This window comes from Antedon mediterranea, chromosome 10 (assembly GCF_964355755.1).
Source record: "Antedon mediterranea chromosome 10, ecAntMedi1.1, whole genome shotgun sequence".
In the NCBI taxonomy this organism is placed as follows: Eukaryota; Metazoa; Echinodermata; class Crinoidea; order Comatulida; family Antedonidae; genus Antedon; species Antedon mediterranea.
The window spans coordinates 12,695,222-12,722,908 of record NC_092679.1 but is presented as its reverse complement, the minus strand read 5'-3'; the positions used below and the strand labels follow the sequence as shown (position 1 = coordinate 12,722,908).

The window sequence follows — 27,687 nt, the reverse complement described above, 5'->3', positions numbered from 1 at the left end:
AAAGGACATCTTTTCAATGTACTTTATCGAAACAAGACATTTTGGCAGGTTTTGGCGGTTGTTTGGTACAATATTGAAAAAGGTATATTTAGTGTATATCATAAATCGGATTAAATCAGTTGACCGTGTGCAGGCAGGGAAAGTTGACCATGGGTGTTATTAGGAACTTTTCTATTTAAATATGTCAAGCGATACCCAACGACGTCATTTTTATGATTTGCACATGTGCAAGTTATTCATTTCAGTTGATTACATAAACTGTGAATTAACAATTTTTTAGTGGTTATTTTAAAGATGTATTGTCCCCCTGAAAAAATAATTATTTAAATTGTTGTTGTTGAATATGGCATTTTAATGTCACATAATAGTTATCCATTTTCACAAAAAATTAGATTGGAAAAAAAAATTTTTTTACTTGAAAAAACTAATTTAAAGCAAAAAATTGGCTGCCAGCCAATGGATTTTTGGTTGAATTGAACCATTTAATTTGTCATTTTATAAGGGAAAACATTATTTTTCTTTCGTTTTTTGCTACGGAAGTGAATAACTTTATCAAAACTGCAAAATAACCTATTCAAAGTCTGATTTTATTAATCTTCATTTTTCATGTTTTTGGGGGACAATACATCTTTGAAGAAAGATTTTAATAATACAAGTTAGGACCCTTGTCTTGTCACTATGACACCTTATTTTGCACTAAAAATAAAACGGTTTTATTTCATTAGTGATTATTTGTGGTTGTTTTTATGTAATGATGTCATTATTATCCACATAGTCAAATGTTTGCGCCATTCAGTGACCTTTTGAATGAGGTCAAATTGGGATCATGATTGTGTGTGATTATGCTTTTAAAACCGTTTGTTGTATAGCAGCAGAAACTGGGCTTTACGAGTCTCCTTAATAATGTACCCCTTCTTGGATGGCAATATACTTCTTAATGCAAAGTTTTTTTCGTTTACAATTAATGTCCTGTATAATATTACACTAAGTTATGTTAGAATTGTAAATTTCTGTAGAATACTTTTTACACATACAATATTAAATGTGTTTGGGTAAATCTGTCTTAATTCTAAGTAAAACTAGTACATTAAGAGAAAGTACTGAAATAAAGTGCAATAAATGTTTTGATTTGAGATTGTTTTCTTGTTCCTTGAATGTGAATTTCTGTACTGACAACACTCAACATTGTACGGACTATGAATCAATAAAAACATTTAAATATGTTTGACTGCGATGTAGAGAACAATTTTATCTAAATTAGTTATATAATATTACTTATATAATATAAATAATATATTTGTATTTCTGTTAAAGGAAATTTTCATACATAAAAAAAAAGACAGTTTCGTTTATTTTACGTTTGTTAGATTTTTTTTTATTGAATACAAAAATCAATGAAATACATGTTTCATGAAATACTAATAATTGTGTTAAAAGTATAGCACCTGAAATCAATAAAATCACAAACACAGCTCAGGCGGGTATTGCTAAACACCGCAAACCCCCGCAAACCTCCAAAAAAACATAGCAAACCCCATCGAACCAACATAAAAGTGATTGAATCATGTAGTGTACAACCCACTGGGTATATCCATGTAAAAAAAATAATACATTTTTACTGTTAACTAATTATTTTTGGGGTAAAACATCATTTTTTGGTAAAAAATGATTGTTAAACCCCGCAAACCTCCAAAAAACCATAGCAAACCCCACCGAACCAACATAAAAGTGATTGAATCATGTAGTGTACAACCCACTGGGTATATCCATCTAAAAAAAATATTAAATTTCTACTGTTAATTACTTGTTTTGGGGGATAAAACATCATTTTTTGGTTAAAAATTAGCAATCATTTTTGACCAAAAAATGATATTTTACCCCAAAAATAAGTAGTTAACAGTAGAAATTTAATATTTTTTTTACATGGATATACCCAGTGGGTTGTACACTACATGATTCAATCACTTTTATGTTGGTTCGGTGGGGTTTGCTATGGTTTTTTGGAGGTTTGCGGGGTTTAACAATCATTTTTTACCAAAAAATGATGTTTTACCCCAAAAATAATTAGTTAACAGTAGAAATTTAATTTTTTTTTTACATTGATATACCCAGTGGGTTGTACACTACATAATTCAATCACTTTTATGTTGGTTCGATGGGGTTTGCTATATTTTTTTGGAGGTTTGCGGGGGTTTGCGGTGTTTAGCAATACCCGCTCAGGCAACAAATTGTATGTACAAGAACAGGTGAAACGACAATGTAATAAAATGCATTACAAGGGACACACAAGCATTGTAAACTTATTGCACTAGGGGCATATAGGCAATTTGGCTAGAACAAGTGTCAAGCAGCATATAACCCCAAGATATAATTGTCTTTTTAAAATACCAGCTGGTGATAGAATATTTTAAAGAAGACCTACAACATTAAACAGGTGTATTCAAGGTTTTACATATTGGAATGTTTCTCAAATTAAGCATTTAAATAAACACAATTACATTATAAACTTATAAGTTAAAAATAAATATTATTATAAACTAAACATGTGGAAAAATATAGTAGAAAAGTATAGCAAACATGCGTAAGGGGGGGGGGGGGTTAACATGCGTAAGGGCATATAAAACAAATGCATGTATAAATTGTAAATAATAACTCATCTAAATTTAAACAGGCCTTGATTACAAGAAAATAATAACTTATCTCCACTTGGTTCCTATGGGCGGATTGGAAAAGATGAACCTTCCCAAATGTCATATATAACTACTACCAGGAGTTTTTCAGGTGAGATTTGTGCAAGGGGAAGATTGATGTATGCAAAGACAAAGTTACTCATGCACTCATTTTAAGCCATTTTTATGTTTAATCCTTCTAGAAGTTTGCATTCCGTTTTAACTAAAAATGCAGTTTGTACAATGAGAGGCCTAATGTAGGCTTATACCCTTTTTACATCTGCCTAAATTATTACAACTTGTAACAAGTTGTAACCAGGTTTGATCTCCCGACTTATTACATGTTTTCACACACATACGTGAACCTTGTGAAATCTCAGGTGGAAAGAATAGTTGCGCGCTATTTGATTACTTCGATTGGAAGGGAAGTCTATTAATTGCAGGCTGTGCAAGTTGTTGAAAATAACTATTTTTTATCTAATACAAAATTGAGGTAGGCTAGGCCTTAATATTTGTATTAGATTTTTTTTTGATAAATAGTTTATAATTCCAGAAAAAGGGAAAATTGAATTCCTTGAATTTTGGGTCATCAACAGGTTCAATAACTTTGATTAGATTCCTGGTACAATAAATTTGATTTGAAACTTGGCAAACAAATGTGAAGACATTCAATATAATCCAAATTGAGGAAGTGGTTTTTATTCAAAAACCCTAAGGGTTAGAAGTCAGATGAATTTATGTTGTAAACACTTGATTGTATTTTGATGTACTTAAGAAACAGGAGGCTATCTGAAATATTCTTATCTCCAACTGAAAATGACTTGCTGCATTGGGTACTGTATCAATATTGTCTGGGTCAGTAAAACTAATGCAGTATATATTATCTAATATGCAGGCACTCAGTTCCAATATGGCGGCCAAAATTCAAAATGGCCGCTGGTAAATTTTATTATTATGATTATTATCATTATATCTCTGGCTGTAAAGTTGTAAATAGCCAATAATTGGGCACTGGATCAATATTGTCTGGGTCAGTAAAACTGATTCAGTATATATTACCTAATATGCAGGCACTCAGTTCCAAGATGGCGGCCAAAATTCAAATGGCCACCATCCAAATATATATGTTTTTATGGCAAGTAGAGAGAATTTTCCTAAGTTGCCAAAACTAAAGTGGCTGCAAAGCAATTCACATTACAGGGCTATAATGAACCAATTATACAAACGTTATTTTCAAGATTGTGTCTAAAACCTACATATATCATAAAACCATTAATTTTTTTCATTTACCAATGTCGGTACTTATTTCATTTATATAATGAAAATATAGAAATATAATTTTAAATAAATTTGATATAGAAGATGTTAGTTATGTTATTATACTGCAATTTTTATCCTCAATTATATACTTATATACTCTAGGTTTATTGTTTATTTTTTTAGTAATGTGTTTTGTTTGTGGGTCCCTGCGAGACAAGTTTAAACTTCTAGAAGGGATCCATGATAATAATGACTTCCAATTACTGCTTTGCTTTATCTATGTTCACTTTAATATCTTTTTTTTATTTTGTGTACGTTCATTCATTATTATCTGAATAAATGTTATCTGAATCTGAATTTTAGTAGACAAGTGGAGATCTGTGGAAGTCGCCTATTCAAAATCTTTATTGACCTAATTGTTCATGTGTCTTTGTCTGGACAATATATCTTTAACGGTTTATTTATCATTTTTGCATGTTTATCTGTATATCTTTCACCTATTAGAACATTTACAAAGAGATGTGCAAGGAAGATTTGCCTTGATATAGACATATGGGTAGCGTATGGAGTAGAAAATTTGGCCATCAACTTTATTCTTGGCGTCAACAAATTCAGGTGATCTCAAAGAATTTGTTAATGCTTTAGAATCTGTTTCTCTTCCAAAAGGTCTGCTTGTTATGATATAGAGGAAATCGGCTCAATATTATGTTTGACAGTTTCATGCCGATGCAGAGAATGTTTTACAAAAATGTTGTCAGAAACAACAGTCGTCTGTGGTGGTTTGCAGTCTGCACTATGGGCTGGGGTTGGGCTGCCTTATACAAGCTTCGCTTTTTTGGTATGTTGCCCCTCTTATTTTAATCATATTTACTGTTAATTTTTATATTCTATGAAAGAGAAGAAGAGAAATAAATGTTACTTTGATTGATTGATTGATTTGACTTTTAGTCCAAATTGAGAAAAATTGGAACTGGATTTGGGCTATAGTCAGGACACTAATATTACTTTTCAGAAAACCATTTAATGCAAAAGTTATCAATTTAAAACCTGGCCAGAAAGTGTGTTCAGCATGTCATTACAGGTAGGTTCATGAATGGTGGTTGTTCCTAATAAGTCAGATAAGGAAGAATTGTATCTATCAATGTTGAGCCAATAACAGTAGAAGAGTTGCGAAAGTCGGAAAAGGCAATCTTTAAGTACTTGCAGAAACGAGCGTTAAAAGAAGAGTTATCTTGAGAAAAATCTAGAAATTCGAAAGAACAGCACTACTTCGAGAAAAGTTTTGGCCAGTGAACGGTAGAGTCAATGTAAAAGCTATAGTCAGAAGATGTTTAAAGTGCAGAAAGTTGCAAGCTCTTGTGGCAAGTCAAAAGATGCCAATTGATCTAGTGACTCTGGCTAAACCGCCATTTACTTATGTTGGAGTCAATTGTTTCGGACCTTTTATGGTAAAGAGAGGTAGATCAGAAGTCAAAAGGTATGGTGTCATTTTTATTTTCTTTCTATTAAAGCCGTCAATTTGGAAGTTACACAATCGTTGAACACCAACTCGTTTATAAATGCACTAAGGTGATTCATCGCAAGAAGAGGGATGCCGGAAGAAATTCGCTCTGACAATGGTGCCAATTTTGTTAAGAGTGAGAAAGAGTTACGAACAACAATTGCAGAGTGGAATCAAGACACCATTCATGATTTCTTGTTACAACGTCACATCAAGTGGAGATTCAACCCTCCAGCTGGCTCACACCACAGAGATGTATGGAAAGATGTATAAGGACTGTAAGAAAGGTGAACAAGAGTTCCGCCTGCTAAAATTACTCAGAATGATAGATACCATCTCTACAAGAACGTCAAAAAATGGAACAAAACTCAGCGTAATATACAAGTTAACGATATCGTGCTGGTGCTCGATGAGAACATGCCCAGAAGTAATTGGCCACTTGGTAGCGTTATCGAAGCGTATGCAAATTTAAATGATGAACTTTTGTGCGATCTGTGAAGTTGAAGACTGCATCATCAACACTTATACGACCAATCAACAAGATAGTACTGCTCGAGATTTCCAATGATGTTTCAAAATTATGTTTATGTATTAATTTTAATAGTTTAATAATTTCATAAATTGATTCAAACCCATTTTTTAATTTGTTTAAGTGTAAATGCTATATAATATTCCGCATTTAGGGGCTGGAATGTTGGGTTTGAATGACCTTCATTGTATAGCCCTTCTTGTTTCCATGGTTACTATCATCTCGAAGGTCTCTTTGTTCCGTATTCATGAAAGGGGACTATCTTTAGTTCTGGACTATCTTCAGTCCTGGACTATCTTTAGTTCTGGACTATCTAGTCAAGGACTAAGGATAATCCTGGACTATCTTTGATATGGTATTCATGAAACCTGGACTAACTAGTCCTGGATTAAGCCATGGAAAATTACAGCAGCTATTTGTCCATGATGTTTCCTTCTAAATTACAGCAGCTAGGTGGTCCATGATGTTTCCGTCTAAATTACGCAAGCGTAATGTTCTAATAGAATAGCGTATACTACGTCCCTTTCTATAGCAGACGTAAAAATGAATATAATTTAATTTCGCGGACTATGGACGGCCAAAGAAGGACTATGAATTGGAGCAGGGAGGAACAAATGAACCTAATTATGTTGATTAAAGAGAAGGCAGATATTATTGAGAGTAAAAAGACCGATTTTAAGACAAACGACGCCAAAACATCGGCATGGAAATACGTGAAACGTATCCATGACCCTAGATTTGGGGACATTCGTTCCATTAAACATTGCAAGGAACAGTGGTAAAAAAAGAAATTTTTGCCCTTAAACAATTCAATCTACGAAGACGGGGGGAGGCCAACCGCCACCTCCTTTGACCGAGTTTGCGGAATTGGTAGAGTCAATTATTCCCAGAGAACTTCAACTTTAAGGCAAGGTTAACCAATTACAGTGTCCTGTGGTTTCAACCCTGCTGTGACCCAGGCTTAGTTTATACATACTTTGTTTTTTAGTACTTTGGTCTATTTTCAGTTTCAATCAAGTCAATATATATTTTATACTGTGCACAATCTGCCACTGTCAGCCACAAGGCTTTGAATCCCAATATTGTTTATATAAAAATGGGGAAAGGAAGTACAGGATATACATCTTTGTGTAAACCATTACCCTACATTATTATCCAATACAACTTTTTGTAGGTCCGAGTATTTGACGATGCGACCCTGGAAGTATGGAATATAATAAATATTGTTTACTTTTTCATTTAAGAAACACCAGCAATTATATGCGATTAGTTGCCGTGAAAGAAGCAATTATCTATCTAGTCCAAAAAAAAATGTGGCTTCAGCTACAAAGAAGCAGACGCGGCCTGTAGAGCTACCGAATTCAGTCGCCGAGAATTAATCAGGGCGCACAAGGCATGGAAATGTTAATTTCGTTTTAATTTGATGTGATTTCACTTATTAAAGAAATTTACCAAAAACCTGCAGTGTTGTATCCCGATTGATATGTTTCTTTAAATTAATTTTTTTTTCGAACCAATTTTTGGTCAAAGGTAATAACTATCATGTGCCATTCATATCATGTCACAAAACAAAAAAACAAGAAGCCGTGGCAGTAATAACAGGGTACAGGCAGAGCTGTTTGAAGTGCCTGACCCAGTACTAGCAAAACGGGATGGAAATATTAGTGAAGTAAGAAAGTTGACATTAAAGCTAAGAAAGTTGACATTAAAGCTATGTTGAAAATTATGCCATTATTATTATTATTAATTATTAAGAAAAATTATAAAAATTAAGTGGCCGTACACAATCAGAAATACAGAACTATATAGCAGAACGAAAGAACTAAAATGGTCAAACATAATAAGGAAAAGAAAACAAATGGACCGGACATATGCTAAGGCTTCCGATGGACACTCCAGCCAAATTAGCGTTGACAGAATCCATTCGAAAAGTTAAAAGACCAGTGGGCAGACCAAAAAACTACCTGGATAGGAAACATAAATAAAGAACTCAAAAAAGCAAATACATCGATCGCAAAATTAATGACAGACCATCAGACCATCGAAAGAGAGTCATGGAAACGATTAGCGTACGCAATGTCTACCCAAGACGAATAGCGTAACGGATGATGATGATGAAGTACGTTTAAACATGAAAACTGCAGATAGACCAATGTTACACTGAATTGTTGTTTACTTTTGAAGTTAGAAAGGTCAATCTGCAAAATTAATTACCCAGAGTTCCATGTAAACGCGCTGACAGAAATATGACAGCATGCTCATTTCAACTAACCTTTATATATATATATATTTCATGTTACAAAATACCAAATATAATAGCAGCAATTGGTTCAGAATTTTCAATCGTGTTTTTCTCAAAACTTTCTTGTTAATTCTCGGGGGGGGGGGGGGGGGGGGGGGGGGGACTGGGTAATTTTTTAAACATAAAATTTAAATAAATATAACTTTAATTTTAGTAAATGATGCGCGTGTAAACCGCATGCTTGATTGTTTATTTAGCTTGTATAAATTAATTAGTTGTATTTAAAGGCCATATACATTTTTAATTTTTCATGTTTGATTTTGATAACGTCATCATTCAACATAATGGGTATCGCAATTTCACCTATGCTACACTGTATATACACTGTACTCTACATGCTTATGTGTATATGCATCAGGCCATAGGCTCAGAGGATGGATCAACTGTTTGCATTCGTAACGTGCGTGCATGTTTCGTTTATTTCATACGAACCAATCATTCAAATGAATTGGTAGTATAGCTAATGATGACATTTTATTTTGCTGTACAGTTTCATGTTCTGTGACTTGCTAGCTTTTATTATTTATTTTGTCATCATATTTAATGAAGATGAAAGTACACCATCCAGCAGCAGCAGTAAAAGACCAACGAAAATAAGCCATAGTGGAGCTAATTGCAAAAAAGCAAAAAAAACAGGAAAGAGCGATGTAGATGTATTTTTTTGTGCTATGGCAGAGACGACAAAAACATTTCCTAAGCGACAGCAAATTGAAGTTAAACTTAAAATTCAACAACTTATATCAGAAATCGAAATTCAGTTACTTGATGAAGAATGAACTACGTCCCTTAGTCATTAAATAATTAATTCAAATAAAATCGATACATTTAACAACAATGAGCAACATATCGATCGACGAGATTAATCATTGGAACATGGAAGCCCTAAAGGACTTTTTTTAGGCAACAGAAATTGAAAGTTTCTGGTAGAAAAGAAGAGTTGATAGCCCTTGTGTATGCAGCTCTGTCTGCACCTGGACACAGGCACCAGCACCGAACACCTTGACCCAGAATGAAAAATCAAAGCAAAAGAGGTATGCAGATCTACTTGAAAACACCACATAGTGTTTTACCAGATCAAAGTTTGTTAAATTGGTAACCAGAATGTCTTCGGTGAATATTTCCCCCAACTATGTCTACAGACATCGGCAAATACCACAATACTACAATGGCTAATGTCGTCATACAAGGACAAGAAAGCCTACAGTTACTTTGCATCTGGCTGGAGAAGGTCTAATATCTATGTATGTGGTGGTTTGCAGTCTGCACTACTACATGACTTTCAGTCCAAATTGAGAAAATTTGGAACTGGATTTTGGCTATAGTCAGGAAAATGAATGAAAATATCATATAGTACACTAATATTACTTTTCAGAAAACCATTGGTGGCCAGCATGAGTTATAATTATTCTGGATAATGGAAGCAGTAGAGCAATTTGGTAATTTATTTTGTTAAAGATGTATTGTCCCCTGAAAAAATAATTCTTAAAACATTTTTTGTTAAATATTCCATTTTAATGTAACATATAATAATAGTTATCCACTTGACAAAAAATTGGATTGAAAAAAAAAATGTATTTACCTGAAAAAAATGTAATTTAAAGCAAAAAATTGTCAAATTGGCTGCCAGCCAATGGATTTTTGGTTGAATTTAACCATTTATTTTGTCATTTTATAAGTGAAAACATTTTTTTTTGTTTTTTTTTCTATGGAAGTGATTAACTTTATTAAAACTACAAAATAACATATTCAAAGTCTGATTTAATTAATCTTCATTTTTCAAGTTTTTGGGTGACAATACATCTTTAATTGCAGGTTGAAATTAAACAGAAGAAAGTTTTGCCCGATGTTTCTAGAAGAAAGTCATCATTTATGTATAGGCTGAAGCTGAAGGATGGATCATCTGTGCAAGTTTGCAAGTCATTCTTTGCCTCGACCCTTCGACTCTCTCAGAGGACAGTTGCATCCTGGCGAAGCAGCAACGATGGCCCAAAACCTGGTAACCCTCATCGACCTCGTAAATGCAAGTATTGGGACAATTAATCTCCTCGACAACCACTGTTTTGACCAGAATTGAAATACAAAATCTAATTATTTAGTTAAATCATATTTCTATCCTCAATTAATTGATTGATTGACAGATTGAATAAATAATCACGTGATTGCAGGGCGCCCTTGCAATCATCTTTGACAGCGTGAGCATCTCATCCTCTTCAGCTCATGCTGTCAACAGATTACCACGCTAAGTAAAATAATTTTAACTTTCACATTTTACCAGTCCATTTATCCTCCTACACTGATAGACTTTGTGTCTTCACACAATATACTTTGACTGGAATTTATCTCGCACCTTATCTGATCCCCATTTTTTTAAATTGTCGTACTTTATTGTAATTATGTCCGGTTGTGTCCTAGGCCACTCATTCGTTTTCTGGTTTGAGCGACAGCCTCGCATTCCATCATGGGCAATTCCTCCGGCTCCATACTTGGACCACATCGGCCTTTGGCTGACTTCCGAATCAGCCATCACTATGATAATACTGTTCTTTGGGGTGCCCAGGCTAAAGATAAACGATAAACTAATTTTGTAAATCGATTGGTCACATTAAAGCCAGATATTTTGATAATCAACCTCAGATCCAATGACCTCACCGATTCGGATGCTTGGTCGGCGGCAAACTATCTTCTTTAACATGGTTGCAGCACACCCCTGCCCCACTTCTGCAACTTGATGATATCCGTCGACACACATTCGAAGATTTTCGAAGACACACAAAGATTTTCTTACAGATACACCATGTCAGGACGGAAAAGACGGCACCAAAAAAGAAAAAAAACTACAACCGTGCCACCTGAACTTGACATAAATAAAGAATTAAAGGACATGAAGCACATCGTCAAAACCCTGGTAACTTCCGTGGCCGAGATTAAGGCCAATAAGCCAAAAAAATCACAACAAACCTATCAGCACCTCTCTTTCAGAAATCCCCCAGCCAAATCCATTACACAGGGACACCATCCCGCCAGTCGACAATGCCCACAGTCCATCCACCTCGTCAATGCTTGCATTTGAGGATCAAGACAAGCTATATTTTCCTTTGAAATTAGCTGAGGGTAGCGCAATCACAAATCCTTTGGAGTTTTCCGGGGAAATTAAGGCCGGGGAAATTTTGTTGCCATTTACACCCGCTCGACACAATCTCAAGTTCAGTTAGAGGTGTGTTAAAAGAATACAAAACAAATTTGGAAAAGTTAAATTAATTAAAATAAAATCAATGAGCAAAGTATCGATCGACGAGATTAAGCATTGGAACATGGGGTAACATCATTGACGCCTTCATGAACAGTAAGCGTAAACAAACAAAAAAGTGGCGAGGAGGCCACACCAACAAAAGCATACAAGTATGCTAACATTCTTGAGTTTTTGGACTCTTTTTAAAAATCTAGGGAGTAAGTTGAAATTTGTTTTCTTTCTGTAACTTTAAGTTAAATGAATAATTAAAAAAAAACAATTATCGTAATAACAAAATATTCACATGCTGAAGTATATCATGAAATACAATATTTTTTAATTCACTGTTTCTTTTAATCACATTTGACTGTATTCAAGGTATTTAATTCATGTACAGGAAATTAATTATAGAAACAATAAGTTCTACACCACATGGACAGAAAAATTGATTTTCTATGTACATTGACTGATTTAATTGTTTATATTACTAGACTGTAACCTACTGTACATACTGAAAGACAATTCTGTACATAAATGCAAACTATCATCAGTCTACTTCGGATTTACATACTTATGTATACTTCATTATCAATTTATATAGAACATCCACTAATCTTAATGAAGACGTAGAAAGTAAACAATCCAGCAGCAGCAGTAAAAGACCAACGAAAACAAGCCATAGTGGAGCTAATTGCAAAAAAAGCAAAAAAACAGGAAAGAGCGATGTAGATGTTTTTTTTGTGCTATGGCAGAGACGACAAAAACATTTCCTAAGCGACAGCAAATTGAAGTTAAACTTAAAATTCAACAACTTATATCAGAAATCGAAATTCAGTTACTTGATGAAGAATGAACTACGTCCCTTAGTCATTAAATAATTAATTCAAATAAAATCGATACATTTAACAACAATGAGCAACATATCGATCGACGAGATTAATCATTGGAACATGGAAGCCCTAAAGGACTTTTTTTAGGCAACAGAAATTGAAAGTTTCTGGTAGAAAAGAGTTGATAGCCTTGTGTATGCAGCTCTGTATGCACCTGGACAGGCACCAGCACCGAACACCTTGACCCAGAATGCAAAATCAAAGCAAAAGAGGTATGCAGATCTACTTGAAAACACCACATAGTGTTTTACCAGATCAAAGTTTGTTAAATTGGTAACCAGAATGTCTTCGGTGAATATTTCCCCCAACTATGTCTACAGACATCGGCAAATATCATGCAAAAATATCTACAATGTAGACGACCTTGGTAAGTGGCTAATGTCGTCATACAAGGACAAGAAAGCCTACAGTTACTTTGCATCTGGCTGGAGGAAGGTCTAATATCTATGTATGTGGTGGTTTGCAGTCTGCACTACTACATGACTTTCAGTCAAAATTGAGAAAATTTGGAACTGGATTTTGGCTATAGTCAGGAAAATGAATGAAAATATCATATAGTACACTAATATAACTTTTCAGAAAACCATTGGTGGCCAGCATGAGTTAAAATTATTCTGGATAATGGAAGCAGTAGAGCAATTGGTAATTTATTTTGTTAATTGCAGGTTGAAATTAAACAGAAGAAAGTTTTTCCCGGTGTTTCTAGAAGAAAGTCATCATTTATGTATAGGCTGAAGCTGAAGGATGGATCATCTGTGCAAGTTTGTAAGTCATTCTTTGCCTCGACTCTTCGACTCTCTCAGAGGACAGTTGCATCCTGGCGAAGCAGCAACGATGGCCCAAAACCTGGTAACCCTCATCGACCTCGTAAATGCAAGTATTGGGACAAACAACATTAACCTCCTCGACAACCACAGTTTTGACATCCCAAATTATTTAATGACCAGAATTGAAATACAAAATCTAATTATTTAGTTAAATCATATTTCTATCCTCGATTAATTGATTGATTAATTGACAGATCGAATAAATAATCACGTGATTGCAGGGCGCCCTCGCAATCATCTTTGACAGTGTGAGCATCTCATCCTCTTCAGCTCATGCTGTCAACAGATTACCACGCTAAGTAAAATAATTTTAACTTTCACATTTTACCAGTCCATTTATCCTCCTTCACACAATATACTTTGACTGGAATTTATCTCGCACCTTATCTTACACCCATTTTAAAAAATTTTCGTACTTTATTGTAATTACATGTATGTCTGGTTGTGTCGTATGGGGCGCCATAAGCAGCAAAAGTGTGTAGCTGAAAAATGTATGTGTACATTTAAAATGTGTGTGTGTGTAATTGCAAAATGTATTTGTAAACCTAAAAATGTGTGTGTATTTGTAAAATGCATGTTTGTAATTGTAAAACGTAGTTGTACATTTGTAAAATGTAGTTGTACACTTTTAAAATGTAGTTGTACACTTTTAAAATGTAGTTGTAACAAGGAATGTACACTTGTAACGCTTGGTTAGAGATCTCTAATCAAGCGTGAAGACCATACCATTTCTCGAAAGGGGTTTATCGTCTAGAATGGCTAGATGACCGGCGGCCTGCCACCGCCTGCGAATAACCTCTACGCACCCTCATGGTATTCAGCAAGTGAGACGAGCATGCACCACATGTTTGGATGGAATCTGGAATTCATACCCATACTTCTTTTAATCGTTGATTAGGGCTATCTATACTATAGTCAACTGTCAGTGTCATCCTATTGTTGAGGTAGGCAGGCCTACACAGTACAGTATGTAAAGTAGCCCATTCCTTAGAGCTGTAAACCAGTATAGGGCCTACTAGGCCTAGCCTAGCCTAGTACAGCTACAACAGTACAGGACCTAGCTAGCCTAGCTAGCTAGTCTACTAGTAGGCCAAGAGGCATACATAGGCCTATTATATAGGTGCCGCCTAGGCCTAACTAGGCAAACCGCATAAACTAGCTAAATGCCTACATCACGCAGCTTAAGTGTCAGCGTTTACTGTACCTGTCATCAATTTAAAAAAGGATTTATTTGTTTATACATTTTAGGGTCAGACGTGAGCCTACTTATGAGGCCTACTTAAAGCCTAAATCCAAGATTTGCTATTCATGATATAGTTAGTTAACACATTTGGAGTTGATAACAGCAGTAGGGCTGGTGTTAGGCTAGCCAAACCTGCAGGGTATGGCCTAGCCTAGTAGTAGCCCAGCTAGTTGTAAGCTAGCCCTACTAGACCTGGGTAAAACAATCAATATTTTACTACTGAAATAACAAAATGCGATATTCTATTCTTCTTCTTGTAATGTAGAATAATCCTTTAAAATATATCTAAACTAGAGGGTACTCCGAGAGTACAAACCTCCGCCTACTGTAAAATTCCCCTACATAAAATTCCCTCCGAAAATGGTTTTTTTTTTACATTTTTTTTATTAGTTCTAAGTGTAAATAGGCTAACTGCACACTACAAAGTTGTGGATGAGAGTTTGGTGTAATGGTTATGTATCCAGCCTCTCACAGTTAAGGTCCCTGGTTCAAATCCCGCTGAGAGTTTTTTTTATTTTTATATATTTTTTTTTCGTCCGAGCTTTTGGGGCATAGATCATTGTGTCCAAATTTGGTGAGAATCTGATAAAAACTGTGGCCTTCAGGCTGTTCACAGACACACACACAAACACACCCACACACGCGCACCCACGCACCCAACAGGGGTGAAAACATAACCTCCTTGGCGGAGGTAACAAAATATGAGCTTCATCACTAGTACTGTGTAGTAGGATAGTTAATTCAGTACTGTATCTGTATTGATGAATTTAATTATTAATAATAATTTGTTTTGTTTCAGATAACTACTGTAAAAATAAAACCATGGCATCGCTTTCAACAACTGATATAGATAATTTAACCAAATCCCTACTATCAAATGACAATTTTTTAACAATCATTCAGAATGTAACTCCAAATGCTCAACCTCAAGCACATAGAAATACTACAAGAAGACCACACCAAGATCTAAATAGTGAAATGAATAGTTTATTTACCACACCATCAACAAGATCAAGAAATACCACCAGAAGAAGAACACAAGATAATTCAAGGTCTCGTTCATGCTCTAATTCTAGGCAAAACCAAAATTACTTCTACTTAAAAGAAGTCATTTTATTGGATACATCACAAAGCGATCAAATACCCAGGGGCGGATTGTTATAAGTGGTCTATAAACAGTCTTAGCGCTTAGCCGGCTATAATTCGTGACGTAGAAAGTAGTCTTTATTTATAGACCATTGCTATACCGCGGTCTGACCTGTAAACGGTCTTTAAAATTAAAGCCTACTCGAAGGAGTCTTAAAACAGTCTTAAACCTCTCTTTTTGTTGCTTTTACGTATTATTTATCGTCAAAGACAACCAATTAAACGAGTTTTAAGTGTTAAATCAAATAATAACGGTGATTTTATTCTTATATAGGCCTAGAATGGATTTTCTCGCGTAGAAATGTACGTACTGTTATGATTGTGAATTGAACAAGCGTGACGAACATTACCTTATTTGGTATTCTACGCGCAAACTACGCCCTCAATTTGTTACTTTACGCGGTCTTATCCAAGACTGTTTTATAGCAATGGTCTATCAGGAGTGGCTTTAATAAGACCGTCTATCTGATAAAGCCGGCTTTAATCGGGGAGTTAAGACCATCAGTTAAGACTGTTTTATAGCAATCCACCCCAGGGCAAATTACTATGGAAAACTAGATGAAAAAGGTTAGTTATTTATTATGATTATTATCCTAATCTACTATGTATTTCAGTTTTTTTATTCAATACTAATAAAAACTAGATTTGAACTCGTCACTACGGACGAGTTAGGTTATCCGCAGTGCAAAAGCCACGTGCACGTCATACGTTAGAATAGTGCGCGCAAAAAAATAAAACGATTATGGCATTGAAAAACGTTAGTGCGCTCTCTATGTTGCGTCGCGTCTAAGTATATACGGTATAACACTATATACTGTATACGTACTACATACAGTGCAGAATAGGTGAAAATAAGTGACCAAAGTTATTGACGCATTTGAACATGATGACGTCATCACAATTTTTAAAATGGTGGATCATGCGAAAGGTAATTGATTGATCTAGACAATATAAAAAAATTGAGTGAAATGGAATAAGGATAAGTAGAGATGCGCTCTATTAAATTGACGAGCTATGACGAAAGAGAAAAAAATCCTATATTTTATATTCGGGTGGCCATACGATGACGTCACAATGTCTGGTTAGCCATATCAATGCATGATTCGAGAAAAACAACTCATCTACTTCCAGAATCTGAAATTTTAAATATTTTCACCTCGGAGTTTAGAATCTATGACTTTTTAAAAAAAGGCATAATTTTCACAAATTTTTGAACTTTTTCATCAAAAACGCGCGCAAATTGTTCAATTCTACGTGCTCGTATGACGTGATTTTAAGTCGAAATTGATTGAAAATTGGTAAATGTACTAGAAAAGGCTGAAAAAACAAAAATCAAGCAAAAAAAAGATGTTTTTGCGCTACGTGCGCACGCGCGCGTAAAAAATATGCGCACGCGTGGGAATTTTTGAAATGCTCAAAATGACCTGAAACGCGTAGAAAGTTGATTAGAAATGAATTTTTCGCAATTTGAAATTTTAAACGCGCGTGCGCGTGTAACTTTATGTCAAACATGCCATTTTTAATCCATAGAAAGTTTGCCCTTGATATGACTTAAATGTTCACCAAGTGTCATTACAAAATGACTTTTGCTTTTTAGTCTATGTTAAATACGCGAAATTCATAAAATCGTGCGTAGCTTACGCTGCGCGACTCTAAAGTAAAAAAACGAGCTGTCCTGCACTTCTACACATAGAGGTAAATCTTCTGACAAAGTTATACGATGTAATGTTGATCAGAATTTGAGATACACGTGACACAAAATTTTGGGAAAAAAAGAAGAATAACATAGAAAAAAAAAAAAAAAAAAAAAAAAAAAAAGATCCTGACAATAACAAGAGGTTATCCGCCAAGAGCGGATAACCAACAAGGCCAACAGCCATAAGTCGCGTGCTAAAACGCATAGTGATACCGGACCAACAGACAGACCGACCGACCGACATAGTGAACTATAGAGTCGCGTACACGCAACTAAAAATATTGTTTCTTACCAATTTTTGTTTCAGAAACTTTTTTGGCACATTCACTTAAAAAAATGTATTTATAGTCTAAACATTTAGGTAATGAACTTTTTTAAACAAAATTCCTCAATTCATGAATAAATATATAAAAAGTATAGAACAGTGTCTTGAGTAAAAAATAAATTGAATTTTTTTTTCAATCTTTTGAAAGTTGATAAACATTTTCAAGGTTCAACATGGCCTATTTTTGTTTTTGTCTACATGAGAAATCATATTTACTGATTATGTATCATGAAATTTACTTTTAACACTACAGGTCATGTTTATCATCATGTTGAACTAGAACAATGCATGACAGCAAAAGAAGTTTACAAAAAATTGGAAAATATGTTTTCAGATATATTGGAAATTGAAAGTGATCCAAATAAGTAAGTTCTTTTGATTTATTTAAATTTAAAATAAAGTACTGTAACTGTAGTGAAAACTAAAATGTTAAATTTAGTTTACAAGCAATGTTTGATTTGCAAAAAAATATTTTGAATAAGTTTTTGCTCAGCGAAAGTGGGATTCTGATTGGTTACAAGCATGACTGATTCATAGAAACAATATTCCAGCTTCCTTTTCATCTTCAAAAGATTAAACAAAATGCCTTGCAAAATCTTAACTTTGAGCTTTCAATATAATGTGATAGTACCAACATAAGAAGTTTGTTAACCTGTGTGCAATGATATGATGTACAGTTAAGATCAGAATAATTTTTGATTGGTCATTACAATATACACACCAGTACATATTCTGAATGTTTTTAATAAATAACTATAATAATAAATGAACTGTACCTTGATATTTAGGTGCTGAGCGTTTTAAGTCAGAAAAAAAAGAATGCCTTGTGTACAGCTTTCACCTCCCTTCAGTAAATAACATAACATTTTGTCATCTACATTTTATAAATTATATCTTCTAGGTTTGAGTTTATGATTGGAATGGGTTCACGATTAACTAAACTACGTTTAACTGATGATCAAGAAAGGAATGCACAGCTTTTGCATCGTTTATATGGAAACAAGAGGGTGTACTTGTTGCCTTCCCGAGATATTGTTAGTACAACTAACAGTAACATTAGTGACTATTTATTACCTCTTAGTCCTACATCTGATGCAAAAGAAAGTGATACTGAAGCATAAGAGATGGCCTTCAGTATACAGAACTTAGGCCATTCATTGAAAGATGCAATGAAATGTGTTCTATTTTCCTAATGAAACATGTGGATATGACACCCGAGTTGATGGTAGACATAGTAGAGTGGGATACTCTGGAGAATGTTCATAAAGAGAAAGAGTGGTTACGGGAAGCAATTAATGAGATGTCATGCCAAGAATTAACATGTATGCTAAAATTTTGTACCAGCTTTACACGGTTCTTTTCTCAAACCAAAAATGTTGTTGATAGCTGATCTTATTCAATTGTTATGTTTCTTTGAATGCTTGAGCATTCAGACTTTAGACAATTTAGTTTTTATTGTTGCAATGATAGCTTTAAAATGTTAGTAATTAAGTGCTAACATGTTTAATACAATAATGACATTCAGTTTTGTTATTGTTAATATGTTTTTATTGTTTTAATCAAGCTTAATTCAAAGTCTTAATTCCAATTTAAAAAAAAATATTTTGCAATTTTTGTTTAATATTATTGTTGGGAAACACAATCATAAAGTTATTTTTATCACATACAGTGGTAGTTATATTTTGAACACCAGTTTTAACATAGTTACATGAATGTTTTAATGATGGAGGGTTTTATTTTTAAATCACATTTAAATAATTATATAATATTGAGAGTGTTTTTCCCTAAAAATAATATTATGAATTGCTCATTTATGTCAGACTTCAATACTTGATTTGTATGTATAGAAATTGATTTTCTACTACATCTTAAATGTATAAAGATAATTTCATGTTAAATATCTTCAATGCTTGTTACTTTCATTCATTTAATACCATGTACCACATTTTTTTTTTCTTGTACTTTTATACTTGAAATTCATATAAACTATACTTTGGTAATGTTTGGGTTACTTATAACCAAAGGATTCATTTCTATTTAAAAAAAAAATTTGGTTTAGAATAAAAGAACAGCCTCTATAATAAGCTATTTCTTTGCACTTATGGGTATGTTAAATAATTCCACAGAAATTTTACTTAACACGCTTCTTGTTGTTATTAGATTAAAAACTGATTTTATAACGTATTTATAGTATGGCACCTTCATGGAGTTTTGCATACTTTTTAAAGTTTGTGATTGTATTTGAAACAACTAAACACTGCATTAAAAGTATTTTTGAGTCTGTCTTATTTTGTTGTTTGTTTGAACTTATTGAAAGTATACCGCTGCAAAAACAATGTCACAAAGGTCAATTTTTTCAATGCCCGACAACTCCCAGTTCACTCAGCTGTAAAATGAGTACCTGGTTGAAAATACTAGCGAGAAAAAAGGCGGCGTGGAAAGGAACTGGCCACCCTACCACATAATGCCGAGGCTTAGTACAATGAGCTCCTAACAGCTCATTCCCCTACGTTCAGAGAACACGGGACTCGCCTTTACTTTACCTTTACACTATTTTGTGTAACAATTATCTCAAAAAGTTCACTCATCTGTGACGTAATTTATACGCAATTTTGTGAAATCACATTATCGATCATATCTCAATATTACTTGTAATCACATGTCAATAAAATTCACTATACATAAACTGCATGTCAAGGGTAAAAAGAATAGCAAATAAAATAAAAATTAATAGTGAAATCGCGCGTTAAAAATTTAAAAAGCTCAAAATTACATTCACCAAATTTGAGTCTATTCCGACTTTAAATAACGCTATACGAGCAGGTTAAAAAATGACAAAATGCGCACATTAATTGCACAAAAGTGTCAAAAACGGTAAAAAATAAGGTCTTATAATATATAAATATAACTCTTCAGAATGGACGCTTACCTCCATTTTTTTTAACTGATTATGGAAGCCAATGAGTTGGAGGAGTTATGAATGCATCATGTACATATTAGACGTACAAAATTATGTCATCATTTGGCCACATAAATAAAAAAATTGGATTTTTTTCGTTTCATCTTAGACAATCATATTGAACAGAGGGCATCTCGCTTATCTGTGATCGATTTTCTTTTAATTTTTAATATATTCTACCTCAACCAATTATGTTACTCATGAGTTGCCAACATTTCCATTTAGATGATTTCATCATGTCTAAAAATGTAAATAACGCTGATTACGTAATTTCACCTACAACGGATATTTGAATACCTTGCAGCTCTTCTGAAATAAAGTTGACCTTGATTTTTATAACTTATTATGAGAGCTTGTAAAATGTAGATATGAATTTATTTAAAAATTAGGTCTATCGGATGTTGTAACGTTATCATATGGCCAGTTGAAGTTAAAAAGTAGTTTTTTCATCTCTTTCGTCAAAGTTATACAAATTTTAAAGAGCGCGCACCACGCTTCTACGTGCCAAATTTTCTTCCAATTGTTATATTTTATTGCTCAATTCATTATCTTTCGATATTGTTATCCACAAGTTTATTTTGATAATGTTATCAATGCCAAAAAATTAGAACATGATGTGTGTCCGTAATTTCACCAATGCTACACGGTATATAGATATACAGTATATACTGTACTTAATGTATATGGCATATAATATACACAACTCAGCACTATAAGCGTATAATAGGAAGGCATACATCAACATTTTCCGATCGTATGTTCGCATACGTGCATGTTTAAAAAATATTAATGTCCATAAAATTATAAAAATGATCCAACAATAATTCGTCAAAGTTAAATTAATTTCTAGTTTTTTTTACATCTATACTGAAAATTTGTTTAGAAGCAATAAAAATCAATTTGTGGGTAATAGGGGCAGACGCGGGGGTGTTGCCTGGGCAATTCCTTCTTTCTGCAAATTTCAATATTTTTTTCTGGAGTGTTGTTTAGGCAACACTGTTTATACAGTTTATAGTGGATAAATGAAAATAAATTTTGCTAATTGTGGTTTTACTGACTTATTTAGCATTTATTTCAAAATAATACAATTAAACCTTTTGCTCAAAATATTTATAGCAGCAGCCTCTTATTTTTTGTTTAGCTTTTTAAAATTATGATTTGATAATAAATAATTTGTACTCATTATAATTGCTAATTAAATTTAATTAATTAATTTCCGGCCATCTAGTGGTGTAATTAAAAAAAATTTGCATCGCTCCTCTTTGGGCCAAATATGTGGTTTTGCGGCTGGACTCTTCTTGGCCAACACCCTTAAAATAGTCCTCTGCAACCACCCCTGCCTGTTAAAATTGCATGTTGCAAATCTAGCCAAAATACAATCGATTTTAAATAGCTTGGATCAGCTCTGTATTTGTTTTGCATTGGGAAATCTGTAACATTCACAACAAATAATAGTTTTTACTAAAAAAAAAATCATGTCATTCAAATTTTGTTAATATAAATTTATTTATGGATAAGTTTCTAGCCACAGTACAATTGAGTTTAGATGAGCTCAGCTCTACCTTTTGTTTGAAGGCTCTGTGTTTACTGTACGTTATTAATATAGCTATCATAAAAATTTGAGTTTTTACACCAAAAAACTGTTAAAAATCATGTTACTGTATTTATTTAAATAAACACCTGAGGATTGTTATGAGTGCAAAGCACTATCCAATCGTATGCTACACCTCAAACAATATAAATTATAATATAAAATAAAACTAAACAATAGATTAAAGCAACAACAAAAAATTTATTTACAGTTAAAATGTTTCATGTGTACAGAAAAAAGCTGCTTACCGGTAATATAACATTGGAGAGCTGTTGCAAATATGTTGAAAATAATAAAGAATGTTTTTTTGGAATATCTTGCCATACACAGAGACAATTATTATAATAAATATTAGAAAAACTAACTCTCTCGTCCATAGAAAGTAAATTTAAATTACCCATTGCACAAAGTTGTATTTGTGCTACAGTAGTATTATATTTTTTCAAAAAAGAAAACCAGACTCTAGTGGTCCTACGGAAACCGGTGAAAAGTCTCATTAGAATCAATGTTTGTTAATTTCTAGGGTTGTTTACTATCACTGATCAGAGATAGTTACTAAATGGTTGTTTAGGGGTTTACATCATGCCTTCCACTATATGAACTAAATTGACATAAATGTCTATACACTGGTCAACATCTGCTTTATTAGCACCTAGTGCATATGATTTAATAAATTGTTCTTGGTTGTTGGTTAATGGCAATTGTATATATGGAACAACAATCTGTTCATTATTGTTGTCATCAACAGCTTGTGGCCCATCTTCATCAATTCCATTGTGAATTAGATCTTGATATTCTTCAGGATTGGTAAATGCATAAGCATTTAATCCCATATGCCAAAGTTGATTCGGTGAAAGATTATGTTCGCTACTCATGGGATGGTCATTCCAATTGCCTTCCATCTCTCTTAATGAATCATTAATGAGACTTTTCCATGTAGTTAAATATACCTTGAAATTGTTTAACAACAGTTTGTTTGACATCCAGCCACAGCCTTTCAATTCTTTGATTGTGAACTGATGAACCTGTTATATGGCTGCCACGATTTAAGCCTCTATTGCTTAACATAAAGCGAGCCACCAATACATTCTCGCCTCCTTTATCAGATCTGACTCGTGATGGTAAACCATGCTGTCCAACAGCTTCTTGAAATAGCTGAAGAACACTCTCAGCTTTGTTATTTGTGCAACATCTAAGATAAACAATCTTGCGTGAATATCCATCAATGCCTCCTAATATGACAAAGTTCCAGCAAATTAACTTATGATGGCCATCGATGTGCCTGTACAGTAAAACAAAACAAATTGGCTACTCTCTTGAATCATGCATAATAAACTGTTTGTACTGACGTACATTGTTAATGTTACATGTGTATATTTTCTTATCAATTATATGTACTTCAACAATAATTCATGCAAATAAGTATTATGGGCAACTTATTATTCACATCTTAAAAAAAGTTCATACTTTTTTTTAAATCTGCTAAATATACTGTATTTATTATTGTTAGTAAAAACATCTACCGTATACTGTAATCCTTACCATAAACTATTTGGACTTGCAACATTGTAAACTCTTCTTATAACAGATCTAATTCGCCTTAATGATCTATTGATTGGGTCAACCTCCATTATAGCATCCCGAATTAGACTTCTCTGAACATGTATGCCTTCTTCTTAATCCACCAATAATTAATGTTTCTCCAGCATCAGGCAATAAAATCAATATTCTTCATTTAAAAGCTGATCTCTTGAAATATTTGAATAGTAGTTTCTAGTAGAGTTAGGCTGGGAAACGGGCAAACCATATAATCTTCTTCTTCTTCGAAGTGTATCAACAGAAATCGCTAATTGATGTGCAACAATTTTCCAACTATGAAATATTTCAAATAGTTCGATATTCTCTTTATTAACTATAATCCTTGGTCGCCCATTAGATGTTTGTTCAGTTTGATGCGATGCAAACTACCTATGATGATCATGATTTCCGTTTATTCTTTCATCATATGAGGCAAAAATAGAATTTAATTCAGTAGAAAGTATAACAAATTGTTCAATGGTATCTAGAGGAACATCATCACTCTCTTGTAACCTTCTTAAAACAATATTAAATAAAATGTTTAAATTCTCAATCCTAAGGTGCCAGTTTTCAAGCACATTAATATTGTCAGATATAAGACCTCTTTGCGCCTGGCATAAAGTTCCTGGTAATTCTCTGATAATTTGCAGCAAATCCATGGTAAATGCCTGTTCTGAAATAAAAATATGTACAAATTAATTCTTAAAATTTGATTTGAAATACGAATTATTATTAGCTAGCTAGCCTAGGGCCTTTAGTAGGCCTACTAGTACTACTACTAGGCCCGAGTCTATGGTCTCCAGGGAGGCTATATTTATTATAGGCTAGTACTAGCCTACTAGGGCCTATAGGCCTAGAAGGCTAGTAGTAGAAGGACTAGGGCCTAGTAGTCTAGGCCTGCCTACTATAGCTAACTATGCCTAGCTAGTAAAGACCTAGCCTATAGGTCTGCTAGGTAGGCAAGAGGTAGGCCTAGCCTAGCTAGCTTAGTAGTTAGTGGGCATAAGCCTATAGAGGTCTTTGTTTGGTTAGTTTAGTAGGCTCCTTGATTGAGAGCTAGCCTATATAGGCCTAGGCCTAGCCCTATTTAGGCCCAGGGCTTTAGGCCTACTGGCTAGTAGGCTTAGGCCTAGCTAGCCTAGCCTAGGTTTAGGCCCGGGCCCTACTTCTACTATACTACACAGGCTAGGCCTCTAGGCCTAGTATAGCCTAGCTAGGCTAGTAGGTAGTAGTTACTCCCGTTACTAGTAGGCTAGCTGTTTCATTCTTTTCTTTTAATAACGGAATTGGGTCTTTATTTATAGGCGCGAGGTCTAGCCTAAATATTGTATTGTTATACATACCTACCACCCTTAGTGATTTAGTATAGTCCGGCCTAGGTAGGCCTAGGCCTAGTTATTATATAATTTAGTAGACGACCGACAACAGTGTTTCGCCGTCGCTTTTCAATATAATCAAAATTCAAAACTCCCAAAACGCCAATGCTATAACGATAAAAAGGAAATAAATATACCATCGGCGGCCGGCCGCCGGTCAGATAGCCATTTTCCATGGTATACCCCTTCTCGAGAAATGGTATGGTCTTCACGCTTGATTAGAGATCTCTAACCAAGCGTTACAAGTATACATTCCTTGTTACAACTACATTTTAAAAGTGTACAACTACATTTTAAAAGTGTACAACTACATTTTAAAAGTGTACAACTACATTTTAAAAGTGTACAACTACATTTTACAAATGTACAACTACGTTTTACAATTACAAACATGCATTTTACAAATACACACACATTTTTAGATTTACAAATACATTTTGCAATTACACACACACACATTTTAAATGTACACATACATTTTTCAGCTACACACTTTTGCTGCTTATGGCGCCCCATAGTGTCGTAGGCCACTCATTCGTTTTCTGGTTTGAGCGACAGCCTCGCATTCCATCATGGGCAATTCCTCCGGCTCCATACTTGGACCACATCGGCCTTTGGCTGACTTCCGAATCAGCCATCACTATGATAATACTGTTCTTTGGGGTGCCCGGCCTAAAGATAAATGATAATCCAGCCAGTCGACAATGCCCACAGTCCATCCACCTCGTCAATGTTTGCGTTTGAGGACCAAGACAAGCTATATTTTCCTTTGAAATTAGCTGAGGGTAGCGCAGAATCACAAATGTGATCTGTGATCGTTTTACCCGAAATTCAAGAGTTGTTCACCGCTTTCCTCTACAATCCGTTTGGCTGAAATTCAAGAGTTGTTCACCACTTGCCTCTGTGATCCTATTGGCACAAAATTCAAGATTTGCTCACCGCTTTCCTCTATGATTCATTTGTCTGAAATTCAAGAGTTGTTCACCACTTGCCTCTGCGATCTTATTGGCCAAAATTCAATATTTGCTCTACCCTTTCCTCTATGATCCTATTGGCCAAAATTCAAGAGTTGCTCACTGCTTCCCTCTAAGATTCATTTGGCCGAAATTCAAGAGTTGCTCACCGCTTTTCTCTGCGATCCTTTTTGCCGAAATTCAAGAGTTGCTCACCGCTTCCATCTACAATCTTTTTGGCTGAAATTCAAGAGTTGCTCACCGCTTCCCTCTAAGATCTTTTTGGCCAAAATTCAAGAATTGCTCACCACTTTTGTTCTAAAAGAACACCACCAGATGGGAAACAAGCGATATATCAAAACAGGTTTATTTTCTTTTGAATTCATCCCATGATTGCTAGCTCTAGGTCTATAATAGGCAAGGTACAGTGACAGTATAGAGGGAGGGCCGGCCCGACCCCACAGGTCATTTAAATTGCGGCTGGTATTTACTAGGCCTATAGTAATATAGGTCTTTAATTAATAATTGTATATGCCTAGGATATCTATAAAATTATAAATACACCACCCCTAGCCTATTGAGCCAGCCTACTTTTTTAGACAGGCTCTAGGAGTAGAAGTGGCCTGGAAAAAGCTCATATTACCAATTTCATTGGTAATCATCCGCATACCTCTTTCATCACCCTTTTTCTCATTTATTATCTATTATTTTTAGAAAATGTTAACTGTTTTTTGTTTTTATTTGAGAAATAAAAATTATTGATTGATTGATTGATCAATCCACAAGTATTATCTGGTTGGTGAGGTTGCAGGAATGGACCAAAGTATTGACAAACGAATATTCAATAAAATTCATGAGCATTGGTAGGGATGTATTTAGTACAGATGAAATCAATCGTAGGATATCAGAATTTGTTGACAATAAATTGTTTCGTGAAACACCTACAGATTAACGGCCAAAGTCAAATAATCTTAGATATTATCCAACAAAAATTGACATCAGGAACCATGTCAGGAGAGCAATTGCCACTCAGAAATATTGCAAGGATGACCAAGAGGCACTTCAAAAGAAGATTGGGTAGCAAAATCACAAGAGACACACTTTTTTTATAGGCTGCATAAGGAACAAACCAACGAAGGTGACAAAATAGGTGCAGAGCAAAGGTTTTAATTTGTGCACCAGGAGCCATGGCAAAAACGTCCTTCAAATGTATGAGATCTTGTCTTTTTGGATGCTACATACAAGATCACCAAATATGCCATCCCGTTGTTCTTCCTTTGTGTTAAAACAAATGTCGATTACAAGGTTGTTGCAGAGTTCTTCACTCAACATGAAGACCAAAGATATTGGCATTATTAAAACATGGAATCCTCTTTGGCAACCTACATATTTTATGGTAGATTTTTCATGGATGGAAATAGGTGACATAGAAGAACAGTTTCCAGGGGTGATATCATACATCTGTGACTTTCATAGATTGCAGGCATAGCAACGTTGGGCAAGGAAAGGCAAGAATGGGCTGAATTCTTTAGAGCAGGAGTTCTTAACACATTTGAAGCAGATAGTGCGGTTGTTAGTCTATGTTTGTCATTTATAAGGACAAACATCATGTT

The 27,687-nt window shown here is 34.3% G+C and overlaps 3 protein-coding genes across 4 annotated transcripts; 2 read left to right on the top strand and 1 right to left on the bottom strand.

Moving 5' to 3' along the window:
- The first annotated feature begins 8,559 nt into the window (after window positions 1-8,559).
- LOC140060122 (uncharacterized) lies at window positions 8,560-13,653 on the top strand. The gene is given in 3 exon segments (XM_072106200.1): window positions 8,560-9,152; window positions 9,154-9,415; window positions 12,727-13,653. Coding segments are annotated over 3 exon segments (414 nt in total). The 5' UTR covers window positions 8,560-9,095; the 3' UTR covers window positions 12,822-13,653.
- A 4,161-nt stretch (window positions 13,654-17,814) lies between these two features.
- On the top strand, window positions 17,815-18,963 carry LOC140061033 (uncharacterized). The gene is made up of 2 exons (XM_072107440.1): window positions 17,815-17,982; window positions 18,519-18,963. The coding sequence occupies exons 1-2, from the start codon at window positions 17,846-17,848 to the stop codon at window positions 18,736-18,738; spliced, it is 357 nt and encodes a 118-aa protein (XP_071963541.1). The 5' UTR covers window positions 17,815-17,845; the 3' UTR covers window positions 18,739-18,963.
- Window positions 18,964-22,421: 3,458 nt separating this feature from the next.
- On the bottom strand, window positions 22,422-25,105 carry LOC140060513 (uncharacterized). Of its 2 annotated transcripts, XM_072106765.1 has the most exons (3): window positions 25,089-25,105; window positions 23,710-24,418; window positions 22,422-23,449 (listed from the first exon to the last, which is right to left on the bottom strand). In XM_072106765.1, exons 2-3 carry the CDS (start codon window positions 23,796-23,798, stop codon window positions 23,086-23,088), a joined length of 453 nt encoding a protein of 150 aa, XP_071962866.1. In that variant the 5' UTR covers window positions 23,799-24,418; window positions 25,089-25,105; the 3' UTR covers window positions 22,422-23,085. The 2 variants fall into 2 exon arrangements, with proteins under 2 accessions (XP_071962866.1, XP_071962865.1); XM_072106764.1 differs by lacking the exon at window positions 25,089-25,105 and having other exon boundaries at window positions 23,710-24,790.
- Between the last annotated feature and the right edge of the window lie 2,582 nt (window positions 25,106-27,687).